Source organism: Crinia signifera, chromosome 4 (genome assembly GCF_055691185.1).
Source record: "Crinia signifera chromosome 4, ASM5569118v1, whole genome shotgun sequence".
NCBI lineage: Eukaryota > Metazoa > Chordata > Amphibia > Anura > Myobatrachidae > Crinia > Crinia signifera.
This window is the reverse complement of record NC_139220.1, coordinates 7,469,084-7,490,506: the sequence shown is the minus strand read 5'-3', so window position 1 is coordinate 7,490,506 and position 21,423 is coordinate 7,469,084. Positions and strand designations below refer to the sequence as shown.

Here is a 21,423-nt window from a genome sequence, read left to right as displayed (position 1 = left end):
GCGTAGACTAAGCGGTAATGTAGGAACCTGTCCCTGGCGTAGACTAAGCGGTAATGTAGGAACCGGTCCCTGACGTAGACTAAGCGGTAATGTAGGAACCAGTCCCTGACGTAGACTAAGCGGTAATGTAGGAACCGGTCCCTGACGTAGACTAAGCGGTAATGTAGGAACCGGTCCCTGACGTAGACTAAGCGGTAATGTAGAAACCGGTCCCTGGCGTAGACTAAGTGGTAATGTAGGAACCTGTCCCTGGCGTAGACTAAGCGGTAATGTAGGAACCGGTCCCTGGCGTAGACTAAGCGTTAATGTAGGAACCGGTCCCTGGCGTAGACTAAGCGGTAATGTAGGAACCTGTCCCTGACGTAGACTAAGCGGTAATGTAGGAACCGGTCCCTGGCGTAGACTAAGCGGTAATGTAGGAACCGGTCCCTGACGTAGACTAAGCGGTAATGTAGAAACCAGTCCCTGACGTAGACTAAGCGGTAATGTAGGAACCTGTCCCTGGCGTAGACTAAGTGGTAATGTAGGAACCGGTCCCTGGCGTAGACTAAGCGGTAATGTAGAAACCTGTCCCTGGCCAGCAGATATACAGATGTATTCACCCCAGAGAGAATAAGCCGTGCATGCAATGTCCATCTCTGCTTGTACAAATAAGGAAAGATTCACTAACAATCTCACAACAATTGAATAGCTTTTTTGGAAGCCCAACACGGACAGCCACCAGTGCAAACAATTGAACCCCCTCCCCTTTATGTCACATGGTATTAATTAGCGAAAAACCATTCCAAAGAGATCAGCCAGGACAGATGGGAAGCCGCAGGAGACAGATGCGCCTTTGTGGATGCCTTCCTTGGCTCTTCCTACTGAGCGCATGGAATCCAAAGATATGGAGAAAGCTTTATACACAAGCGGCGTAACCGACACACCGGAACAAGCGGCCATCGTGTGCCTTCAGCAGGGATACTGTGTCACCGACCATATCATAGAAGCTGCATACTTCGAGCGCTCATATGGGTGACACTTCATGCATTTCTGCCCTATCGCAGCTGTTATTTAAAAAGAACCCATTCAATTGTTTTGTGCTATCGATTGACTACCCCCCTACATTCCCACTGCCTAATGCACAGGATTAGAGGTGCTATACAGATGTATATGTAGGAAAATGCAGCCTCTGCGCTAGTCCCACATAACAACTGAGCGTATTGAATCAACCCCACCATACAGTGAAAGTTAAAATCCACCCTATAGGCAATGCCGGGGTAACCGTCATCACAGTGTATAGGGCAACGTTTGGTAGACAACAGGCTGAAAAATCTGCTGCCGGAGAAAATTGTGAAAAAAATTGTGCGAAATGGTGAAGTAAAGATGGCAGAAAGAATGAGAAAATCTCCAGGAGTGGGGTCTGGAAGCCGCAGGGTTAAGCAGGGAATCCGTGATTGCCATCAGTGTAATATCCTGCAGCTGTGTAAACACAGTCAGGCAGTTACAGGGGGATTACTCCTGCTGAATTTGTCGCCCAATTCTCTCTCCAGCACCAAAACCTTGTCAAGGCCCCGTCCGTCCAGCAGGCAGGATATGCCGGTTAGAGAACAGCGCAGAAGGATCCTACGTGCATCTAACAATATCCCATGATCTAGTACTGGTGCTATAGTGTTACCGGAACCCTATGACCGAGCGCTGCAGCAGTATAGCAGCTGCTGTATACTTGTTACACAAGGCACACGGTTATTAGAATACATTATCAGAGGACTGTGTGAAGGCGCTATGGCCTGCAGCAGCATCACCCGTATACTGCTGGCCAGCTGTGACACGTTCTGGCTGGCACACTAGAGTGCATGCTCCTAGGCCCAGCTTCCGCTACATGCCCGGGGATGACGGCTATGCTGGATAATGGAACGCTACAGTATCTGGGGGCAGATTCGGAATAAGTGAAAGCTAAGGATCACCCCAATACAGCATCTTCCTCTAACCATGTACAGTTCATTCCACCCCTACATACGTGTAACATGTGAGGGCACACTCACCGGAATGAGCCATCCAAGTTGGACTTGTGTATGAAGCTGAGTTTAGCGTCGGCCCAGTACAGCTTCTGCTCCTCATAGTCCAGAGTCAGGCCGTTGGGCCAGTAAATGTCAGAGTCTATAATAACAGCTCGCAGGGACCCGTCCATCCCGGCGCGCTCTATCTTCGGCATCTCACCCCAGTCCGTCCAGTACATGTACCTGAAAGAGAGAGAGAGGGCGTCACATGCGCTGCGTATATCCAACCAATGCATTATCCCTCCTGGAAGCAACGGCACAGGAAGGGTTAACAGCCCCACAGACCCACCTGCTCATTTAACCATCGGGGAGAATGGGGCAAGTCTCATGTATGGGGATTACGTCCTGGGCAGACGCCATAGACAAGTAACCTTTGTACTTGACAGGGTTCAGCTTTTGGAAGACAAGTTTAGACACACAATCAAGCCACCTCCAATTAGTAAATTGTTACATGAAATCGTACAGCTTGTACTGTAAACCGCAAGATTTGTTCTGCTGCGAACTAAAGCAAAACAGAAAGGGCCCTCCCACCCATCAATCGCACCAACAGAACCCCTCAACTGCAGCGTAATCACTCATATTGAGGAAGGGGAAGGGGGAAGGGGGGGTTAGAGGAGGCAAACACAGCAAGCAGCCTGGACACTGTGTACGGTATTGAGCGTACACACTGTTCAATACGCACGTGATATTGTTAGGAAAATATCGCCCATTGTTCACCCACCATAACTATCTCTGCACATGTTACATCTGCCCCATCTGCAGTGCAGCATGGTTTTGTCAATTTCAGAAAGATTTAGCATCAGGTTGAATGGGTCATACATCGACACCAAAACACAGTGTGACTGCAGCCACCTACATGGAATATACAGACAGAAGTAAAGAAGAATCTAGGGCAGCTACAAGTGTCACAGGAAGGTACGGGGGGGCAGCGCGCAGGAAGGTACAGGGGGGCAGCGCGCAGGAAGGTACAGGGGGGCAGCGCGCAGGAAGGTACAGGGGGGCAGCGCGCAGGAAGGTACAGGGGGGGGGCGCACGAAGTTACAGGGGGGGGGGGGCGCAGGAAGTTACAGGGGGGGGGCGGAGCAGGAAGGTACAGGGGGGGGGGGCAGGAAGGTACAGGGGGGAGCGCGCAGGAAGGTACAGGGTGGAGCGCGCAGGAAGGTACAGGGGGGGGGGAGCGCGCAGGAAGGTACAGGGGGGGGAGCGCGCAGGAAGGTACAGGGGGGGGGCGCGCAGGAAGGTACAGGGGGGGGCGCGCGCAGGAAGGTACAGGGGGGGGGAGCGCGCAGGAAGGTACAGGGGGGGGGGGCGCAGGAAGTTACAGGGGGGGGGGGGGGCAGGAAGTTACAGGGGGGGGGGGGGGCAGGAAGTTACAGGGGGGGGGGGGGCGCAGGAAGGTACAGGGGGGGGCGCAGGAAGGTACAGGGGGAGCGCGCAGGAAGGTACAGGGGGGGGGGCGCAGGAAGTTACAGGGGGGGGGGGGGGCGTGCGCAGGAAGTTACAGGGGGGGGGGGGCGCAGGAAGTTACAGGGGGGGGGGGGCGTGCGCAGGAAGGTACAGGGGGGGGGGGCGCACAGGAAGGTACAGGGGGGGGGCGCGCAGGAAGGTACAGGGTGGAGCGCGCAGGAAGGTACAGGTGGGGGGAGCGCGCAGGAAGGTACAGGGGGGGGGGGGAGCGCGCAGGAAGGTACAGGGGGGGGGGGAGCGCGCAGGAAGGTACAGGCCCCGGCCACATCAGCTCTCAGCCCTGTATCCTTCTGCTTTGTGTTTCCTAACCCAAGTTCAAAGACATTCCAGTAAAGGCCTGAGCCCCTCCCACTGCAGAATTCCCAGAGCCAGCCCTAATGGCTTTTGTTATATTCTCCTTATGGCGTTCTACGCTGTAGATGCTCACAGGGATATACTATGCCACTTGTGCAATAACAGGACAAAGCACAATATATAGGATCTTACTTTCAAAAGCCAAACCACAAATAATAGAAACCATCCAGCCAGCTCCATACTGCAGATCCCCACTTAGCAGTGCAATGCAGGGGGAATAGCCTACACATAGCAGGGACCAGGTGTACAGAGACACAGCAGGAGAAGTCACACAGAACCGCAGCCATTATCCCCAGTCTGGTCACATCCGCTGCACAGGATTTCCTACAGCTGTAATATATATTTATAGAGTCTTCTATAGCGCAGCAGATTCCGTTACAGCGTCTTCTATAGCGCAGCAGATTCCGTTACAGCGTCTTATATAGCGCAGCAGATTCCGTTACAGCGTCTTATATAGCGCAGCAGATTCCGTTACAGCGTCTTCTATAGCGCAGCAGATTCCGTTACAGTGTCTTATATAGCGCAGCAGATTCCGTTACAGCGTCTTATATAGCGCAGCAGATTCAGTTACAGCGTCTTCTATAGCGCAGCAGATTCCGTTACAGCGTCTTATATAGTGCAGCAGATTCCGTTACAGCGTCTTATATAGCGCAGCAGATTCCATTACAGTGTCTTATATAGAGCAGCAGATTCCATTACAGTGTCTTATATAGAGCAGCAGATTCCGTTACAGTGTCTTATATAGAGCAGCAGATTCCGTTACAGTGTCTTATATAGAGCAGCAGATTCCGTTACAGTGTCTTATATAGAGCAGCAGATTCCATTGCGCTTTACAATGGAAACAACAGTGATTAAACAAACTGAGTTGTAACAGACCGACATGGAGGTAGGAGGGCCCTGCTCACAGGGTTACAATCTATAGGTAATAGTAACAGAACAACCATAGTATTACAATGGTGCAAGAAGAGCTTTCTGTGGAAGAGGCCAGGGGCTGGTATAACGGATTATTACTCACCATAACCCAAAATGGGATTAATATTCTCTGTAAAACACTGCGGAATGTGCGTGTTACATATAAGGAACTTCTGGAGATCATGTGCCCACTTGCTTTAATGGTTGTAGCCATCCACATACAATGCCTTAAGGAGGTGGCTAATTACTATATTCAATTAATTATTAAGGCCCATACACACTAGAAGATTTTCATTTCAAAAGACTTAGCCAAAATCTGTGATAGATATATCTTTCGCCAAAGTAGTGCGTACACACAGCTATTTTCCCCAAAGATCAAGAGATTTTCAGGCGGCAAAAGACTTTGCTGAAAATCTTTCATTATTAATAGGCTGGGTTTGAATTCCAAGGGTTCCATATATACATTAGCGCCCCCCCCCCCCCCCCCCCCTCTCACGAGCAGGGCCCTCTCTCCTCATGTGCTTTTCTTAGAATGCATCTCTAACACCCTGATAATGACATCAGTGTCCTGTCCCCTGGAGCAATGGTCTCTATTTACCATGTACTTGTCCTAAATTAAATTGTACTGTATTTCATTATCTTCCAGTTAAATTGTTGGGCGCTGCGGAACCCTTGTGGCGCCATATAAATAAATAACAACAATAATAACAATAACAATAATAATAATAATAATAGGCACCAGCCACTGCTCCGGCAACCTGCAGTGCCAACAGAATCCCTCCCAGTATATTGATACACACAAATAGAAATACTGATGCCTACCTCTTATAATCCCCACCGCCCCTCAATACTAAGCCAGGCAGTAGGAACAGAGTAAAAAAACCTCCTGCTGAATCAGAAACGACACAAGGGATTAAACATAAAATCTTCAGAGCACTACAACAATCTACATGCCGATATCATTAATAACATTTTGAAAGATTACACTTTTTTAGAGCTCAAGAGAGGAAGTAAGTTCTGCGTAATGGACGTAATGCGCCATTCTAAACATCACACCCACATCGCAGGTTCTCGGTCACACCCTGTACAGGTCTGCAGTAACCCTTGAAACGTTATTAGCACAATGCAGTGCTTCTCAAACTCGGTCCTCAGGACCCCACATGGTTCACACTTTCGAGGTCACCCGGCAGGTGCACAGGTGCCTTCATTACTCACTGACATTTGGAAAGACCCACAGGTGGAGCCAATTCTTACACTTTTGAGCATGCACTGTGTGGGGTCCCGATCACACACGCCCCACAGCTCTGTCACTGCACTAGGATGTATTCCCCAGGATAAAGGAGAGTGCAGGCATCAATAGCAGACAGACCACTGTATCCAAGGCCCTTCCCAAGGCATGAATGATCCGTGTATTTAAAGCCCTGATCTGCAAACTCATCCCAGGTGTCAGCTTTCTTAGTTGCCTTAATTAAAACACGCTCCATTACAACCGCATTTTACAGTCACTTCACCGCTCCGAGGCTTCCCATGGTCTGTGGCAGAGATTCTCATTGACGTGCATGCTGGGGATAACTGTACTGGGGAGGGGGGAGGGGAGTCATTCAATATAACCGCATGCAAGCAGCTGGATAGCTGTGAGCCAAGTAATGCATCCCTTCCTTTAACCAACACAGGCTTTTAATCAGGACTTCTGTAATCAGACCGCCGTGGGCCTGCAATTGGCTGTTCCCTGAGCCTCCATGAGATGGGCAGAGATGGGCACAATCACATAGGCGGGCTGGTGGGGACAGAGTAAAAGACTGCCACTCTGCACTGCTTACTGTTGCTGCAATCGGCCGTGCAAGCCGCAAGTGCCCACAGTCTCCTGAACCAGCGAGAAGTCAGTGGTTTGGGCACCCAAACGCCAGCCTATGTGCTCTAAGATACACACTCAATATCTGTAACTTCCCTGCTTCTCACCTGTACATGCAGCTCATTGTCACACTCAGGGCGGGGCAGGGTGACATCACTGAACTATATCAGTGTGTATGCACTATATTGTACGCCCACAGACAATATCACATAGCACCGTTATCAGAACTTGACATGGGTCTAGCCGCTAGTGCTCCTAAACAAATGAATTGCTTTAATCGGATGCCTATGAATTATCGGAGCACCGAAACCAGCTGAATTAGTCCTGAACCAATGCTGGATACACGCCGACATCATCTTTCCGAATCTGACTGGTTGGAATGAAAATCTGGTCATTTCTGGGGACAAATGACAATTAACCGTTTGCTCCCAAACATGGACGACAGACAACATTGGTCGGACAAATTGGTTAAATCAATTTTTGTAAATAACTGCTCCCAAAGGCTGGAAAACGGACAAACACAAAAATGGTTGATTGTAATTTGTTCCCAGACATTGATTTTCAGTCCAACCAGCAATATTGGAAAGCTAATCTAAGAAGGGGCATACATGCGGGGCAACGGGGGAGGCTGTGCAGAGCGAAGTGCTTAAGCACGGATTGCTCTGCACACCTGTGATGTGTGCGGAGCGATCCGTGTGGGATAGTGTTCTCTAAAGAGAGAACACTGGTGACGACTAGATTTTGATTGCATGCAGTCAATATCTAGTCAGGTGATAGCGCCGCGCGGGACCGCGCATCGCCAAGGGGCATGCACACGGAGCGATCCGTGCTTCATTCCTCTTAGATGCCAACCGTGGCACTCTAAATTAACAAGACACCTGCAAACACTATCACGTAGATTGGAACGTCAGTGTCATAAATCCCAAAATCCAAGTGACTGTAACATATAAGACCACCTACCTCTCCTATCGTAATGCTCTGGACACTGCTAAAACTTATTTTCAATCTCATCTCCTCTCATGCCATTAACCCCAAGCGACTTTTTAATAATTGAAATCACTTCTTTACCCTCCCCACCTGCCAATATCAGTGCACAAGAGCTTGCTCCTTCTTCAAGGACAAGATTGATACAATCCAAGATGAAATGGCATGCTCTTCCTCAGCCAGTGACTTGCTTACTTCCTTTCCTGAGCCCTTTGCCACTTTCTCCTCATTTGACCCCACAAGTGAGGATGAAGTATCCACACTCTTCTCATCTTCCTTCTCCACTTGATCCTGTACCCTTATAAGTCAGTAAAGCTCTGTCTCCTTTGCTTAACTAAAATCTGTAAACCTCTCTTTCTACTGGTATCTTTCCTTCTCTGTTCAAGCATTCATTATTACTCCCATTCTGCAGGGATTACCCACATTCTGCACTTATTACCCCATGCACTTATTACTCCCATTCTGAAAAAAAAAAAAAAAAAAAGAATTCTGATCCAAACTGTCTCTCTAATACCGTCCTATCTCTCAGCTCCCATGCCTCTCCAAGGTACTTGAGAAATTTGCTACTCTCGCCTCACACATTTTCTTAACTCCTACAACTTATTGGACCCACTTCAGTCAGGCTTTTGCTCTGAACACTCCACTGAGACAGCACTGACTACAGTAGTCAATGATCTGGCCACTACTAAATCAAAAAGCCATTTCTCACTTCTTATTCTTTTAGATCTCTCAGCTGCCTTTGAAACTGTCGACCACTCTCTTCTCATACAAACACTACAATCCCTAGGTCTTCAGAACACAGCCCTTTCTTGGTTCTCATCCTACCCATCTGATCGCTCTTTCAGTGTTCGCTTCCCTGGTTCTTCCTCCTCCTAACTACCACTGTCTGTTGGAGTACCACAAGGCTCAGTCTAAGGTCCTCTGCTTTTCTCAATCTATACCTCCTCACTTGGGAAACTAATCAACTCTATTGTATATTTCAGTATCACCTGTACGCTAATGATACTCAAATCGGTACTTGTTTCCTAGAACGGCCACAATCGTGAGTGATCGTGGCTCTTAATTAAGGGACACGATCCTCACGATGTGGCCGATTTTTTACATTTTTTTCCCTTTGATTGACAGAAATCGGGTCAATCGGTCGGTCGCGACCAATTAAAATCGGCCGCGATGCGACCGACCGATTGACCCGATTTTTCCATAGACTTCAATGTTAAAAAATCTTTTAACATTGAAATCGGGAGGATCTTGTCGGTCTTGTGCCATTATAATGGCACAAGATGAGATGGACTTGATTAAGTCCATCTCACATAGGGAAAAATGTTAAAAAAGGTGAAATGGGCCAATATGACCCATTTCACATTTTTTATGTGCCCGCCATGACCCCACGATAGACGTCAACCCGAAGCGTGGCGAGCGCAGCGAGCCCGCGAGGGGCGGCGGTGCGCGTCCTCCGACCTTTTCATTCCCCTACTATCCACTAGGGCGTGGAGTGAGAATAGAATAGTGTGGCGAGCGCAGCGAGCCACCGAGCCCGAAGCGTGGCGAGCGCAGCGAGCCCCGCGAGGGGACGCGTATACCTGTGAAGTTATACGCGTCCCCTCGCGGGGCTCGCTGCGCTCGCCACGCTTCGGGCTCGGTGGCTCGCTGCGCTCGCCACACTATTCTATTCTCACTCCACGCCCTAGTGGATAGTAGGGGAATGAAAAGGTCGGAGGACGCGCACCGCCGCCCCTCGCGGGCTCGCTGCGCTCGCCACGCTTCGGGTTGACGTCTATCGTGGGGTCTAGCCCACTTAGTAACATTTGGGGGGGCAATTGAAAATAATCAGGTGAAAAAAAAAAAAAAATCGGGTGAAAAATCGGTCGGTCGGATCGGTCGCATCGCATGCGACCAAATCGCATGCGATGCGATCGATCCGATTTTTTATCTTACGACCACAACGATCTAAATCGTTGTGGCCGTTCTAGGAAACAAGTACCCTCAAATCTATCTTTCCTCCCTGGAATTGTCACCATCAGTATTGCTCCGTGTCTCTGATGGTCTTTCTGCCATTTCATCTTGGATGTCCTCTCACCACCTCAAACTCAACATTTCCAAAACAAAATTAGTTTGCATCAGGGGGGGAGGGTAATTGGGATTTAAGTTTTATGGTAATTACCTGTGGATCATTATGTATTTTATTATATGTATGTATTTGGATGGATGCTAAACTGAATTTTGTCACCCTAATTGGGGTGATGACAATAAAGACGTATCTAATCTAATCTAATATTTCCAAAACAGAATTACTTATATTCCCACCAGCCAAGAGTAGTTACCCACCTGATATCTCTATCACTGTTGAGAACACAACAATTAATCCTACCCCACAAGCTCGCTGCCTAGGGGTCATCCTCGACTCAACTGTCCTTCATTCCTCACATTCAATCTGTCTCTAAATCGTGTTACATGCATCTAAAAAACATCCAAAATCTGTCCGTACCTTACACTGCAAAAACTCTAATCCGTGCACTCATTATATCCCGCATTGATTATTGCAATGGCCTCCTTACCGGTCTTCCTAAGAAAAGACTCTCACCACTACAATCCATGCTGAATACAGCTGCGAGGCTGATCTTCCTGGCTAGACGATCATAGTCTGCTGATCCGCTCTGCCAGTCCCTCCATTGGTTGCCTGTATATTACCGCATTTAATATAAAATACTTCTACTTACATACAAAGCTATCACTCTGACTACACAGACTTATATCTCTTTGCTTATCTCAAAATATATCCCCACGACCTCTCCGCTCTGCACAAGATCTGCGTCTCTCATCCACACTCATTACTTGCTCCCACTTACACTTGCAGGGTTTTTGTCGGGCAGCACTCACCCTATGGAATGCCCTTCCATGCACACTAAGACTCTCCTCTAGACTCCAAACCTTCAAGCGTTCCCTGAAAACTCACCTCTTCAGACAGCTTATAATATTCAGGAACCCCCACAAAACCTCCAGTAGCGTTCTTATCTAATTGCATCCCATCAGGGCTGTCCTGTAATCTGGTGGGTCTGCCATGCTATGGAATTCTATCTTATGTATCCCTCCTATTATCCCTAGAGATTGTTTGCTTGCAAGCAGGGCCCTCCTACCTCCCATGTCGCTTTGTATCTACCCAGTTTAATCACTGTTGTTTCCAATTGTAAAGCTCAACGGAATCTGCTGCGCTACATAAGACACTGTAACGGAATCTGCTGTGCTATATAATCCACTGTAACGGAATCTGCTGCGATATATAAGACACTAACGGAATCTGCTGCGCTATATAAGACGCTGTAACGGAATCTGCAGCGCTATATAAGACACTAACGGAATCTGCTGCACTATATAAGACACTAACGGAATATGCTGCGCTATATAAGACACTGTAACGGAATCTGCAGCACTATATAAGACACTAACGGAATCTGCTGCGCTATATAAGACACTGTAACGGAATCTGCTGCGCTATATAAGACACTGTAACGGAATCTGCTGCGCTATATAAGACACTGTAACGGAATCTGCTGCGCTATATAAGACACTGTAACGGAATCTGCTGCGCTATATAAGACACTAACGGAATCTGCTGCGCTATATAAGACACTAACGGAATCTGCTGCGCTATATAACACACTAACGGAATCTGCTGCGCTATATAAGTCACTGTAACGGAATCTGCTGCGCTATATAAGACACTGTAACGGAATCTGCTGTGCTATATAAGACACTAACGGAATCTGCTGCGCTATATAAAACACTGTAACGGAATCTGCTGCGCTATATATGAAACAGTAAATAATAATTTCTAAGCGATCTAGCCAAATTGCCCAATGTTTATGCCCCTGTATAGTGTGTATCCAGCTTAAAAGACGCATCATCAAAAAAAAAAAAAACTTACAGCATGTGATTCGTGCTATACACAGCGAGAGAATTAACAAGCAATGTATACAAAGCTACGGAATAGAGCAATGGATTAGGATAGAACCCCAAAACATTCCATATGATGTAAAAGAAAACGATGCTCGGTACTCCAGTGATTACGGAAAACATCCTGTGTTAATTGAATGTTGCAGTAAGGTAGCCAAAAACATAGCATCTCTTAGGCCGGTTACACACAAGGACATCGGTGCGATATGCCGGAACTACATATTGTACGGGTGGCGTAGTGTCTACCTGCAATAATGCGCCTAAGTCTCATTAACGATATCAGCGTGCCTGACACTAATCCTCCCCACTTGTGCTTAACCCTAACCCCTGTAGCCTGTTGCCTAAACCTCAGCGGTCTCCTGGCTGTTGTGCCAGGACGCCGGCGTCGGTATATTGACCGCCAGGATTCTGAACGCATCCCCCACACACACACACTAATATAAAATAAATTGGATGTAGATTACTAGCATCTGTCAGAGGTGATCTGTAATACAGCACTTAGTAGTAGGAGGACAGCTACTGCTGAGGGCGGCATGCACACCAGATGTCAGATGGTTAGTTGTTAATACACAACAGTGACCTAGGGGCGGGTGTCGGAGCTGGACCTCTCTTTGGGTTAATTGAGAATTATTAGTTATTGAGTTAATTTGCCCCCCACACACACAAAAAACAATAAAAAATTAAAACCCACACACAACTGTAGCAACGCAGAGCGATCAAGCCTTTATACGAGAGAGAGAGAGAGAGGCAACGCAGAGCGATCAAGCCTTTATACGAGAGAGAGAGAGAGAGAGAGAGAGAGAGAGAGAGAGAGAGAGAGAGAGAGAGAGAGAGAGAGAGAGAGAGAGAGAGAGAGAGAGAGAGAGAGAGAGAGAGAGAGAGAGAGAGAGAGAGAGAGAGAGAGAGAGAGATTTTCAATTAATTTGCCAACATCTGATGAGGCTTGGAGCCTTGGCAACGCTCCGCATATGATTGCATGCTGCTGTGTACACATGGCTGCGCATCAAAGAAAACAATCCGTTTCAGCGAGTAAATAAAAAGCAGAGCTCTGGGCCGGGGCCGCGATCTTACGCCAAGCATCATCATCCTCCCCAAGTCTGTCAGACTCTGCACCGTGGAGGTATACAGCTTATGTGGCCCGCTTAGGTAAATATCACCCATCATGCACATAATGAGGGAAGTAAATATCTGTGATCACGTACGGAAGACGACATCAGAGGCACACACTGGAAAAAGAGAATACGGCCAACACTTACCCTCTGGTGGGATCCAGGGCAATTGCTCGAGGCTGATCCAGTTCTTGCCAGAATAACACCTTCCGCAAAGAGCCATCCAGGTTAGAAACCTCTATGCGATTCGTTTCCGAGTCCGTCCAGTACAATTTCTCTCCCAACCAATCACAGGCCAGTCCATCTGGCGACACCAAACCAGCGATGACAACATCCTGTGAGCTCCCAGTCTTGTTAAAATCAATCCTTTTTATGGCTTCCTCGCTCACATCGCTCCAGTAAATGAATCCTCGGAAAAATACAAAGTCCACGGCGGCTGCGTCCTCCAGTCCTGTGACGATTACCGTGGAGTTCCCCTTTGTACCGCCAGCATCCACCAGTCGCAGATCACGCCGGTTGGCGTACAGCAGTAGAGGAGACGCTACGGGAAAAATCACAAGAGATTAGCGTTACACCCTGAAACAGCAAACATAACCTACAGCTACCTGTGGCATTGAGAGTAATGATCCTGAGTAACAAAATGGAGACGTTTTCTCCTGGAACAAACCATGTTGTAATGCAAGGGTGAAGGGAGAGGCCTTTGCATGCAGGGAATATGGGGCTTACTTTTGCATATAGAAAATAAATGCTTTGCTTTTACACTGAACTTTAGAGTTAAGCTCAAACAGCACTCCCCCAAGCAAAATCCAATCGAAAATCTGTCAAAATCAAATCGTGTGTACACCCCCTTTACTGCAAACTTTGAGGGCAAAAGTGGTTTACTGGCCACAATAACCACAGAGGATGCACTTAATGAGGATGTTCTGCTCGCACTCCTGGAGAGTGCAACTAGAAATACACATTAAGGGCTACCTCCGGGCTGGTTGTGCGCTCACTACGTAGCTCCAAGCGCTTAAACGGGTATCTATGATATCACTGAGCACCTCTGAAGTCAGTCCTGTTACTAGTGGAATGCCTCCCACACACAATCTTTGTGGCCCCATTCACAATTAATGCTTAGGAAAGATTGTGTGTTCCCACACTGTAGCGTCCTCTCATTAAGGGGAACAATTTGATTTCCAACACCAACTAATACTGCATTTTTTAAAAACCATTATTACTCTCCTATTGGGGGAAGGGTTTAATACTGCGTGCGTTTGCTAAGCTACAGGGTCACAGTTATTCAATTGCTTGTAATTTGTAAACCAGGGCTGGGCAACACCAGCCCTCCAGATGTTAATGAACTACACATCCCAGGATGCTTTGCATTAGTTTTGCTATGTGGCCATGCTGAAACTGATGCAAGGCATGCTGGGATGTGTAGTCCATTAACATCTGGAGGGCCGGTGTTGCCCAGCCCTGGTGTAAACACTATTCATGTTATTACATTGCGGGCAATTGAATTGCATCAGGCTAAACAGAAATTCCCCCGATATTAGGTTTGTGTATGGAAATAGGGCCTTGTTGCTGGTATTCTGGTGGCTGCTATAAGGGTAGCTAGTGGAAAACGACATCACAGGATCACATATGAAGATGATTGTATTTTGAACAAGAGGCAAGGTGCTTGACAAGGACCAGAACAAGCAGAGGGCTGATAACACCACATCCAATGTCCGTGAGTGTGCAAGAATCTATCTCAACAGCTCGCCAAACACCCTAAACAAACTCAAGGAGATAAAAAGAAACCGATACACCCACACACAGATATAAATTCTATATATTATGTTAGTTACGATTCCTGGAGAGTTCTGCAAATAAAAGCCCATTAGCCATTTGTCTGGGGTAGACGGCTGCCACTGTTAAGTGGATTTAAAGACTTCCAGGTGTAGGCGAGTTCAGCTGAGCCACAGCTGTGATCCACAGACCATATGGAACAGACACCAGAAGAATCGCTTTAAAGAGCCATGAACGGCTGGGCATGAATCCCCCCTTACTGTCTGTCCCAGAGTGACCCGATACCACGCTCTCCCAGCGCTGGGCTCATTCCCCGGGATGCAGACAGATGGGGTTTGGCTGCTGACAGGGACTAGCGCCTTGCCTCTGTAAATGCTGTGTTCCACTAACACAACATACTTTTAGATAGACGAAAAATAAATGAAGGTGTAACCACAATGATTTATACTGTTGCTAAGGACGACGCATGTCTGGCGGCAGCTAGTCATTAGCCGTGTCCGCAGCTCCCTTAAGGCTTACACAAGGCATTTACCTGAAGTCACAATAGAGCAAGGTTCATTTTTGGGACCTCAACGTGTTCTAGTGTGAAGAATACTAATTTTATAAAAATATATATTTATATCACAAAAAAAGAAAACGCTCTTATTTAGCGCCAAAGGGCACAAGGCCTACGACTCACTATGAGAAAAATCATTATTTTGATGCAAAGATTTATTACATAAAATAAAATACTGCAGTCAGATATATTGATAATGCTTCGTCTCTGCTGGACACAATAGGGAGCAGGGTGGAGAAAAATGCAGTTGAAAAAATAAATAAAAAGTTCTAGGTTCTTCAGCGAGTTGAACCAACCAGATTTTGGAAATCCTTCTCAATCCCCTTTCCCAGGAATTTAACCACTGCACTGCCTGTTATTCAGAGTGCATTCGGTGCGGTTGGATTGGTCTACCTTTAGCAGAGTGTGGGTATGATATTTACATCTAATGTTACCAGACAAGACACCAGTTCCTTATCTGGAATAATAAGTAGGTTCACCTATGTCCAAAAAGATTTGCAAAGAGTGAAAAAAAATCAGACTCCTGGTGAAAGCATTTACTAGTACCCTGACATCTGAGCTGTGCCTCACCCCCACATCCTACAGGAATGCAGGAGCCTATTGTCAATCATCATCGCTGGCAAGACAAAGACAGGGGCACCCACACTGCTATCTGCTCCCCTCTAACAAGAGCCCCAGAATCACTCCCCACCACCCTGCCCTGTGGAGTACGGAGGGCTATATTGCGGGTTATGCACAAAATAAAATAAAAAAATATCAAAACAGGTTTCAAATCTTAATCCAAACACATGCAAAATGCAAGAGTGACTATACACAAAAGGGGGTGGAAAAAGAAGGAAGATCACCTTTGTTTAATATGAAAAAGCTCTGTGGAACAAAGCATAAGGCAGCCAGGTCTCTCTGGAAAAGCCATTAGCATGCAAATTGGTCTCAGAGTCCAGCTATGCGATGGTAGGCGGCAGCCAAAACAAACAACCAGGGGTCTCATGCAGCTCCCTTGCGGCCCTGATTACTTAACGTGCTCCCCCCAAAAGCAAATATACTCAACAAGACACACGTGATATGGAAACTTCAGCAACCTCCAGAAGAAGAATTAAAAAATCCCATCACTGGTCTCTTCCATACATCTCCTGTGTTTTGGGGTAACTCTCCGTGCTGCCAATGTCGTTGAATTATAGAAATCTGATAATAAGCTCAACTTGTGAGACTGAGATTTTTAACCATGTATCAGCAGACCGGCAAATGTACCTATAGCGGATGCAAACTCAAACATACCCAGGTGCAAAGTTACCTGCTTTACTCACATGCACCCCTATGACCCAGGTGGGTGTGTAAAGTGTTTTACCCTACATAGTACCCCTTAATAAACTACCCCATATTCCTCTCTGCTACCGATATGTCCCATTACCTCTGCTACGCTCCCCCATAACCTCACCGTCAGCGCCCCACTACTTAACCTGAGATTACAAGAAGAAAAACAAACGGCTCCACCAGACAGCAACCCCTCACCCATCAACTCCTATCACCCCTCCAGCACAGATTCTGCCACTCCACCAGATAGCGCCCCCTCACCCAGCAACTGTCACCCCTCCAGCACAGATTCTGCCACTCCACCAGATAGCGCCCCTCACCCAGCAACTGTCACCCCTCCACCAGATAGCAACCCTCACCCACCAACTCCTATCACCCCTCCAGCACAGATTCTGCCCCCATAACCAGCAACTGTCACCCCTCCAGCAGATAGCGCCCCCTCACCCAGCAACTGTCACCCCTCCACCAGATAGCGACCCCTCACCCACCAACTGTCACCCTCCACCAGATAGCGACCTCTCACCCACCAACTGTCACCCCTCCACCAGATAGCGACCTCTCACCCACCAACTGTCACCCCTCCACCAGATAGCGACCTCTCACCCACCAACTGTCACCCCTCCACCAGATAGCGACCTCTCACCCACCAACTGTCACCCCTTCCACCAGATAGCGACCTCTCACCCACCAACTGTCACCCCTTCCACCAGATAACAACCCCTCACCCAAATGTCACCTCTCCAGCAGATACTGCCCCCACCACCAAATTATGATCCACCACTGATGACCTGTGTGTAGTTTGTATGTTTGCACCCATCCTATACCCCCCATTTCCGGCAGTGACCCAATAGCTCCTCTGCCATTACCCTGCTTGCATCTCACTCCTCCACAACAATGACTCGCTAATGTCCCATCTTCTATTACCTTCCCTACACCCCCACCAGTCACCCCCTATACCTTCTGTCATACACTCACTACACCTCACCCCCCACACAGTGATCATGATCCCAATATAACCCCATCTCCTGTTACCCTCCCTAGACATTACCTCCCCAGATATAGTGACCACCCCCAATACCCCATCACCTATTATCCTCAGCACCTCCCACAGTGTATCCCCAATACCCCTTCACCTATTAGCATCCCACTAGACCTCACCCCCCCCCCGTGTCCCTCTTCCCCCCCATACAGTGTCCCCCTTCCCCCATTACCCTCCCCCACACAGTGTACCCACAATACCCCTTCCCTTATCACCCCCCCCCACACAGTGTCCCCCAATACCCCTTCCCTTATCACCCTTCCCCTAACACCCCTTCCCTTATCACCCTCCCCCCCACAGTGTCCCCCAATACCCCTTCCCTTATCACCCTCCCCCCCCCCAACACCCCTTCCCTTATCACCCTCCCCCCACACAGTGTCCCCCAATACCCCTTCCCTTATCTCCCTCCCCCACACAGTGTCCCCCAATACCCCTTCCCTTATCTCCCTCCCCCACAGTGTCCCCCAATACCCCTTCCCTTATCTCCCTCCCCCACACAGTGTCCCCCAATACCCCTTCCCTTATCACCCCCCCCCCACAGTGTCCCCCAATACCCCTTCCCCTATTACCCCCCCCACACACAGTGTCCCCCAATACCCCTTCCCCTATTACCCCCCCCCACACACACACACACAGTGTCCCCCAATACCCCTTTCCCTATTACCAACCCACTACACCCCCCCCCCACTGTCCCCCTTCCCCTATTACCCCCACACACACACAGTGTACCCTTAATACCCCTTCCCCTATTACCCCCCCCCCACACACACACAGTGTCCCCCAATACACCTTTCCCTATTACCAACCCACTACAACCCCCCCCCACCCCACACACACACTGTCCCCCTTCCCCTATTACCCCCACACACACACAGTGTACCCTTAATACCCCTTCCCCTCCCTCCAGCCCCCCACACACCGACCCCCCGTCTCTCAGGCACATCCCCAGGCCGTGCCCCCCAGAGCCCCCTCACAATACCCCGTAGCTGCTCCCGGTACGTCCCGTTCCCAAGGCCTGTGCCCGGTCTCCCCGGCCGCACTCACCCCTCAGCAGGCAGCTCAGGCTGCAGACCAGCAGGCTCCTCAGCACGGTCCCCATCTCTGCGTGTTACCGCCGGCGGCGGCGGGGCCCGGACATACTGCCACCATACACCGCGGTCTCCCAGCCGCCCCACTCCGGCCCCTCCATGGTGCTGGTGCTGCGAGTGACCCGCCGCGGCTCCTTCCCTCCTCCTCCTGCTCCAGCCGCGGATGGATACCGGACTCGCTCCCGGGAACCGAGCACCGCTCCTCGGCGATCAACCCCCCAGCGGCATCCGTGCCCGCCGTCCAGTGCCCTGACGCCGGGTCAGCCCGATAATCCCGGGGAAACGGGCAGCCGGGACGGAATTCCACAGGGACTACTTTCTGTCTTCCCTTCCCCCTCCACAGCCGGAACTACATTCCCATGGCCTAGCGTCTCTGAGGAGAAATCCGAGTCCTCGGGCTGGAGTGAGGGGGCAGCCGGCTCCCCACCCACCTCTGCAATAATGGCATTGGGGAATAAGGGAAGGGGAGGGGCTGCACAGAGTCATATAGCCAGACACTTCATGCCATAATAGAAATCAGTGCAGCCCTGGCCTGGGAGCCAGGAGGAGGAGAAATATCATATAATACTGATAATTATATATGTATATATATATATATATATATATATATATATATATATATATATACACACACACACACATATATAGCATTGCAGTGCCTGGACCCCCCCACCACCACCACATCGGAAGCCCACCATCGAATAATTGGCTGGGCTTCCGACATTAAATCCTTCGCTGTGATGGTCACTGACCGTCGCATCAAAAGAATTAGATAGAAAAAAAAAAGGTACTTGTTTCCTAGCACGGCGTCCATCGCATCGTATACCATTATACTAAATAAGGTATACGATGGTATGTGATGCAATATTGTACAATAAAATATTGCATCGCATTGTATGCCATACAATGGCATACGATGCGATTGTATACGATTTTTTTATTGTACAAGCACCCTGATGGGTCCTTACAATGTTAAATGGCCCCCCATAGTCAACCAACCCGAAGCTTGGCGAGCGCAGCAGGCCCGCGAGGGGCGGCAGTACGCGTCCTCCGACCTTTTCATACCCCCACTATCCACGTCGGCGTGGAGTTGATTTTAGATAGTGTGGCGAGCGCCGACGTGGATAGTGGGGGTATGAAAAGGTCGGAGGACGCGTACCGCTGCGCTCGCCACGCTTCGCCTTTGCGTTGATAGTGGTGGTGGCGTGGGGGTGCATTTAACATTGTAAGCACCCATCAGGGTGCTTGTACAATTAAAAAACGCATCGCATTGCATGCATCATATGCGGCTATATCGCATGCGATGTGCTGGTGTACGATGGACATCGGGGGCGCCGTGCTAGGAAACAAGTACCAAAAAAAATTCATATGAAAATCACATGTGCGACCTTCTTCAGCAAAGCCACGCATGTGTACAAGCACTGAAACGTGGCTGGCTGGGGAGCGGGACCATCAGAACATGTTTACCATTTGATGGCGGCAAACATCAGAATGCAGCCATCGAATGGTAAAACCACTTCCATCGAAACAAAAAACATTGATGGTAGTGAAACATCATGATGTGCATCCCTAGTTTGTTACTCTCCAGTACTACTGCAGCTGATGCCCATCCAGTTTAGCCACTAGAACATCAATTTCCCTGTTTTTCAATACTGTCCCAGCTGTGCAGCGCAGTCCCAGTTTTCTGTAGAATTCCTTTTTCCTCTTTCACGAATTTCGCACCTTAATGTTTAGTGTGAGGATGATGCAAAATGCTTTATATTTATGGCACCGACGTGTTCTGCGGCGCTGTAATATTAGAGATCATGTATAGGCATGTCCAAACTGTGGCCCTCCAGCTGTGGTAAAACTACACATCCCAGCATGCCTTGCATTAGTTTTAGCATTCCCTAATAGCAAAACTGCGGCATGATGGGACTTGTAGTTTCACAACAGCTGGAGAGCCCCAGTTTGGACAGTTCGGAAATACAGTATTTTGGGCGTCCATTTTCTATTTATTACAGTCATTTATACCTTTTTTTGCTACCAGCTCTGCAAAGCTTCCCCATAATTAACAATACTCAATAAATAAAGGAAGATAAGGTTTGAGCACGACCATATTATCCATTAGGCTGATTAGGCCGAAACTTGAAGTTGAGTACACTGTGGAGCGACGGGCATTCGTCCCAACATCAGAACGATCTTCATTAACATAAACAAGTCACTAGGGGTGATGTGAAGCAGGGACGACCGGCAACCGGTGCTAGAGTCCTGCGGACCCTTGCAATCACCTGTACCTGGGTTATACCTGGGTGAGTGGGTTCTTCCTACAATAACACTGGAGGATGTAGACATGTTTGCAGATATATTGCATGCAATTTATCGTGGCTAGATATATCTTATGCGGTATATCTTATGCAAATATACAGAGGCGTAGCTAGGGCGGAGCCGGTGGAGCACACGCTTCGGGCGCCAAGATGTCACCGGGCGCCGGAGCCATGCACTCTGCCGCCGGCTCCCCCGCCCTGCTCGCCAGCTCCCCCGCCCAGACACTTTATTTCTTGCTTTGTTGACATCCAGTGCCCAGCGCAGGATCACAGGGCAACCACCGCCACCACTTCCGACCCCGGGGCACAGGACACACCCTGGCGCCAGGCACAGAAGACCTTGCCTTGTGCGCCGGGATCCCCACACACTCCACTGTCACTTCCGGCCCGGGACACAGACAGGACACTTGCTGGCACGTGTCACAGGAGACTGTCCTGTACTGAAGCGCAGGCACAAGAAATCTGCTACTGCAACTTGCGGTGCTGTGCACAGGAGGCCCTGCGGGGATGGACACATCACAGCAAGACACCCACTGCAACTTCTGGGGTCCGGACACAGGACACCGGACACCCACCGCCTGCAGAAGTCAATGCATGCCGACACCACTACCAAATCTGGACCTGTGTGACTGATCCCGGCCAGGGCTGTGCGTGTGGGTAAACTCAGTGCCAGTACCTGCGG

The 21,423-nt window shown here is 49.0% G+C and overlaps 1 protein-coding gene across 2 annotated transcripts in view; it reads right to left on the bottom strand.

The window, feature by feature from the left end:
• LRP6 (LDL receptor related protein 6) overlaps positions 1–18,792 on the bottom strand; it is a 49,792-nt gene extending 31,000 nt beyond the window's left edge. Inside the window, exons 1-3 of one of the 2 annotated variants that reach the window (XM_083180917.1) lie at positions 18,392–18,792; positions 12,816–13,209; positions 2,025–2,222 (exon numbers count right to left, since the gene is read on the bottom strand). In XM_083180917.1, the coding sequence (XP_083037043.1) occupies positions 2,025–2,222; positions 12,816–13,209; positions 18,392–18,446 (647 nt within the window). In that variant the 5' untranslated portion in view covers positions 18,447–18,792. The remainder of the gene's footprint in view (positions 1–2,024; positions 2,223–12,815; positions 13,210–18,391) is intronic. The other variant, XM_083180916.1, reaches the window with a different exon arrangement.
• Between the last annotated feature and the right edge of the window lie 2,631 nt (positions 18,793–21,423).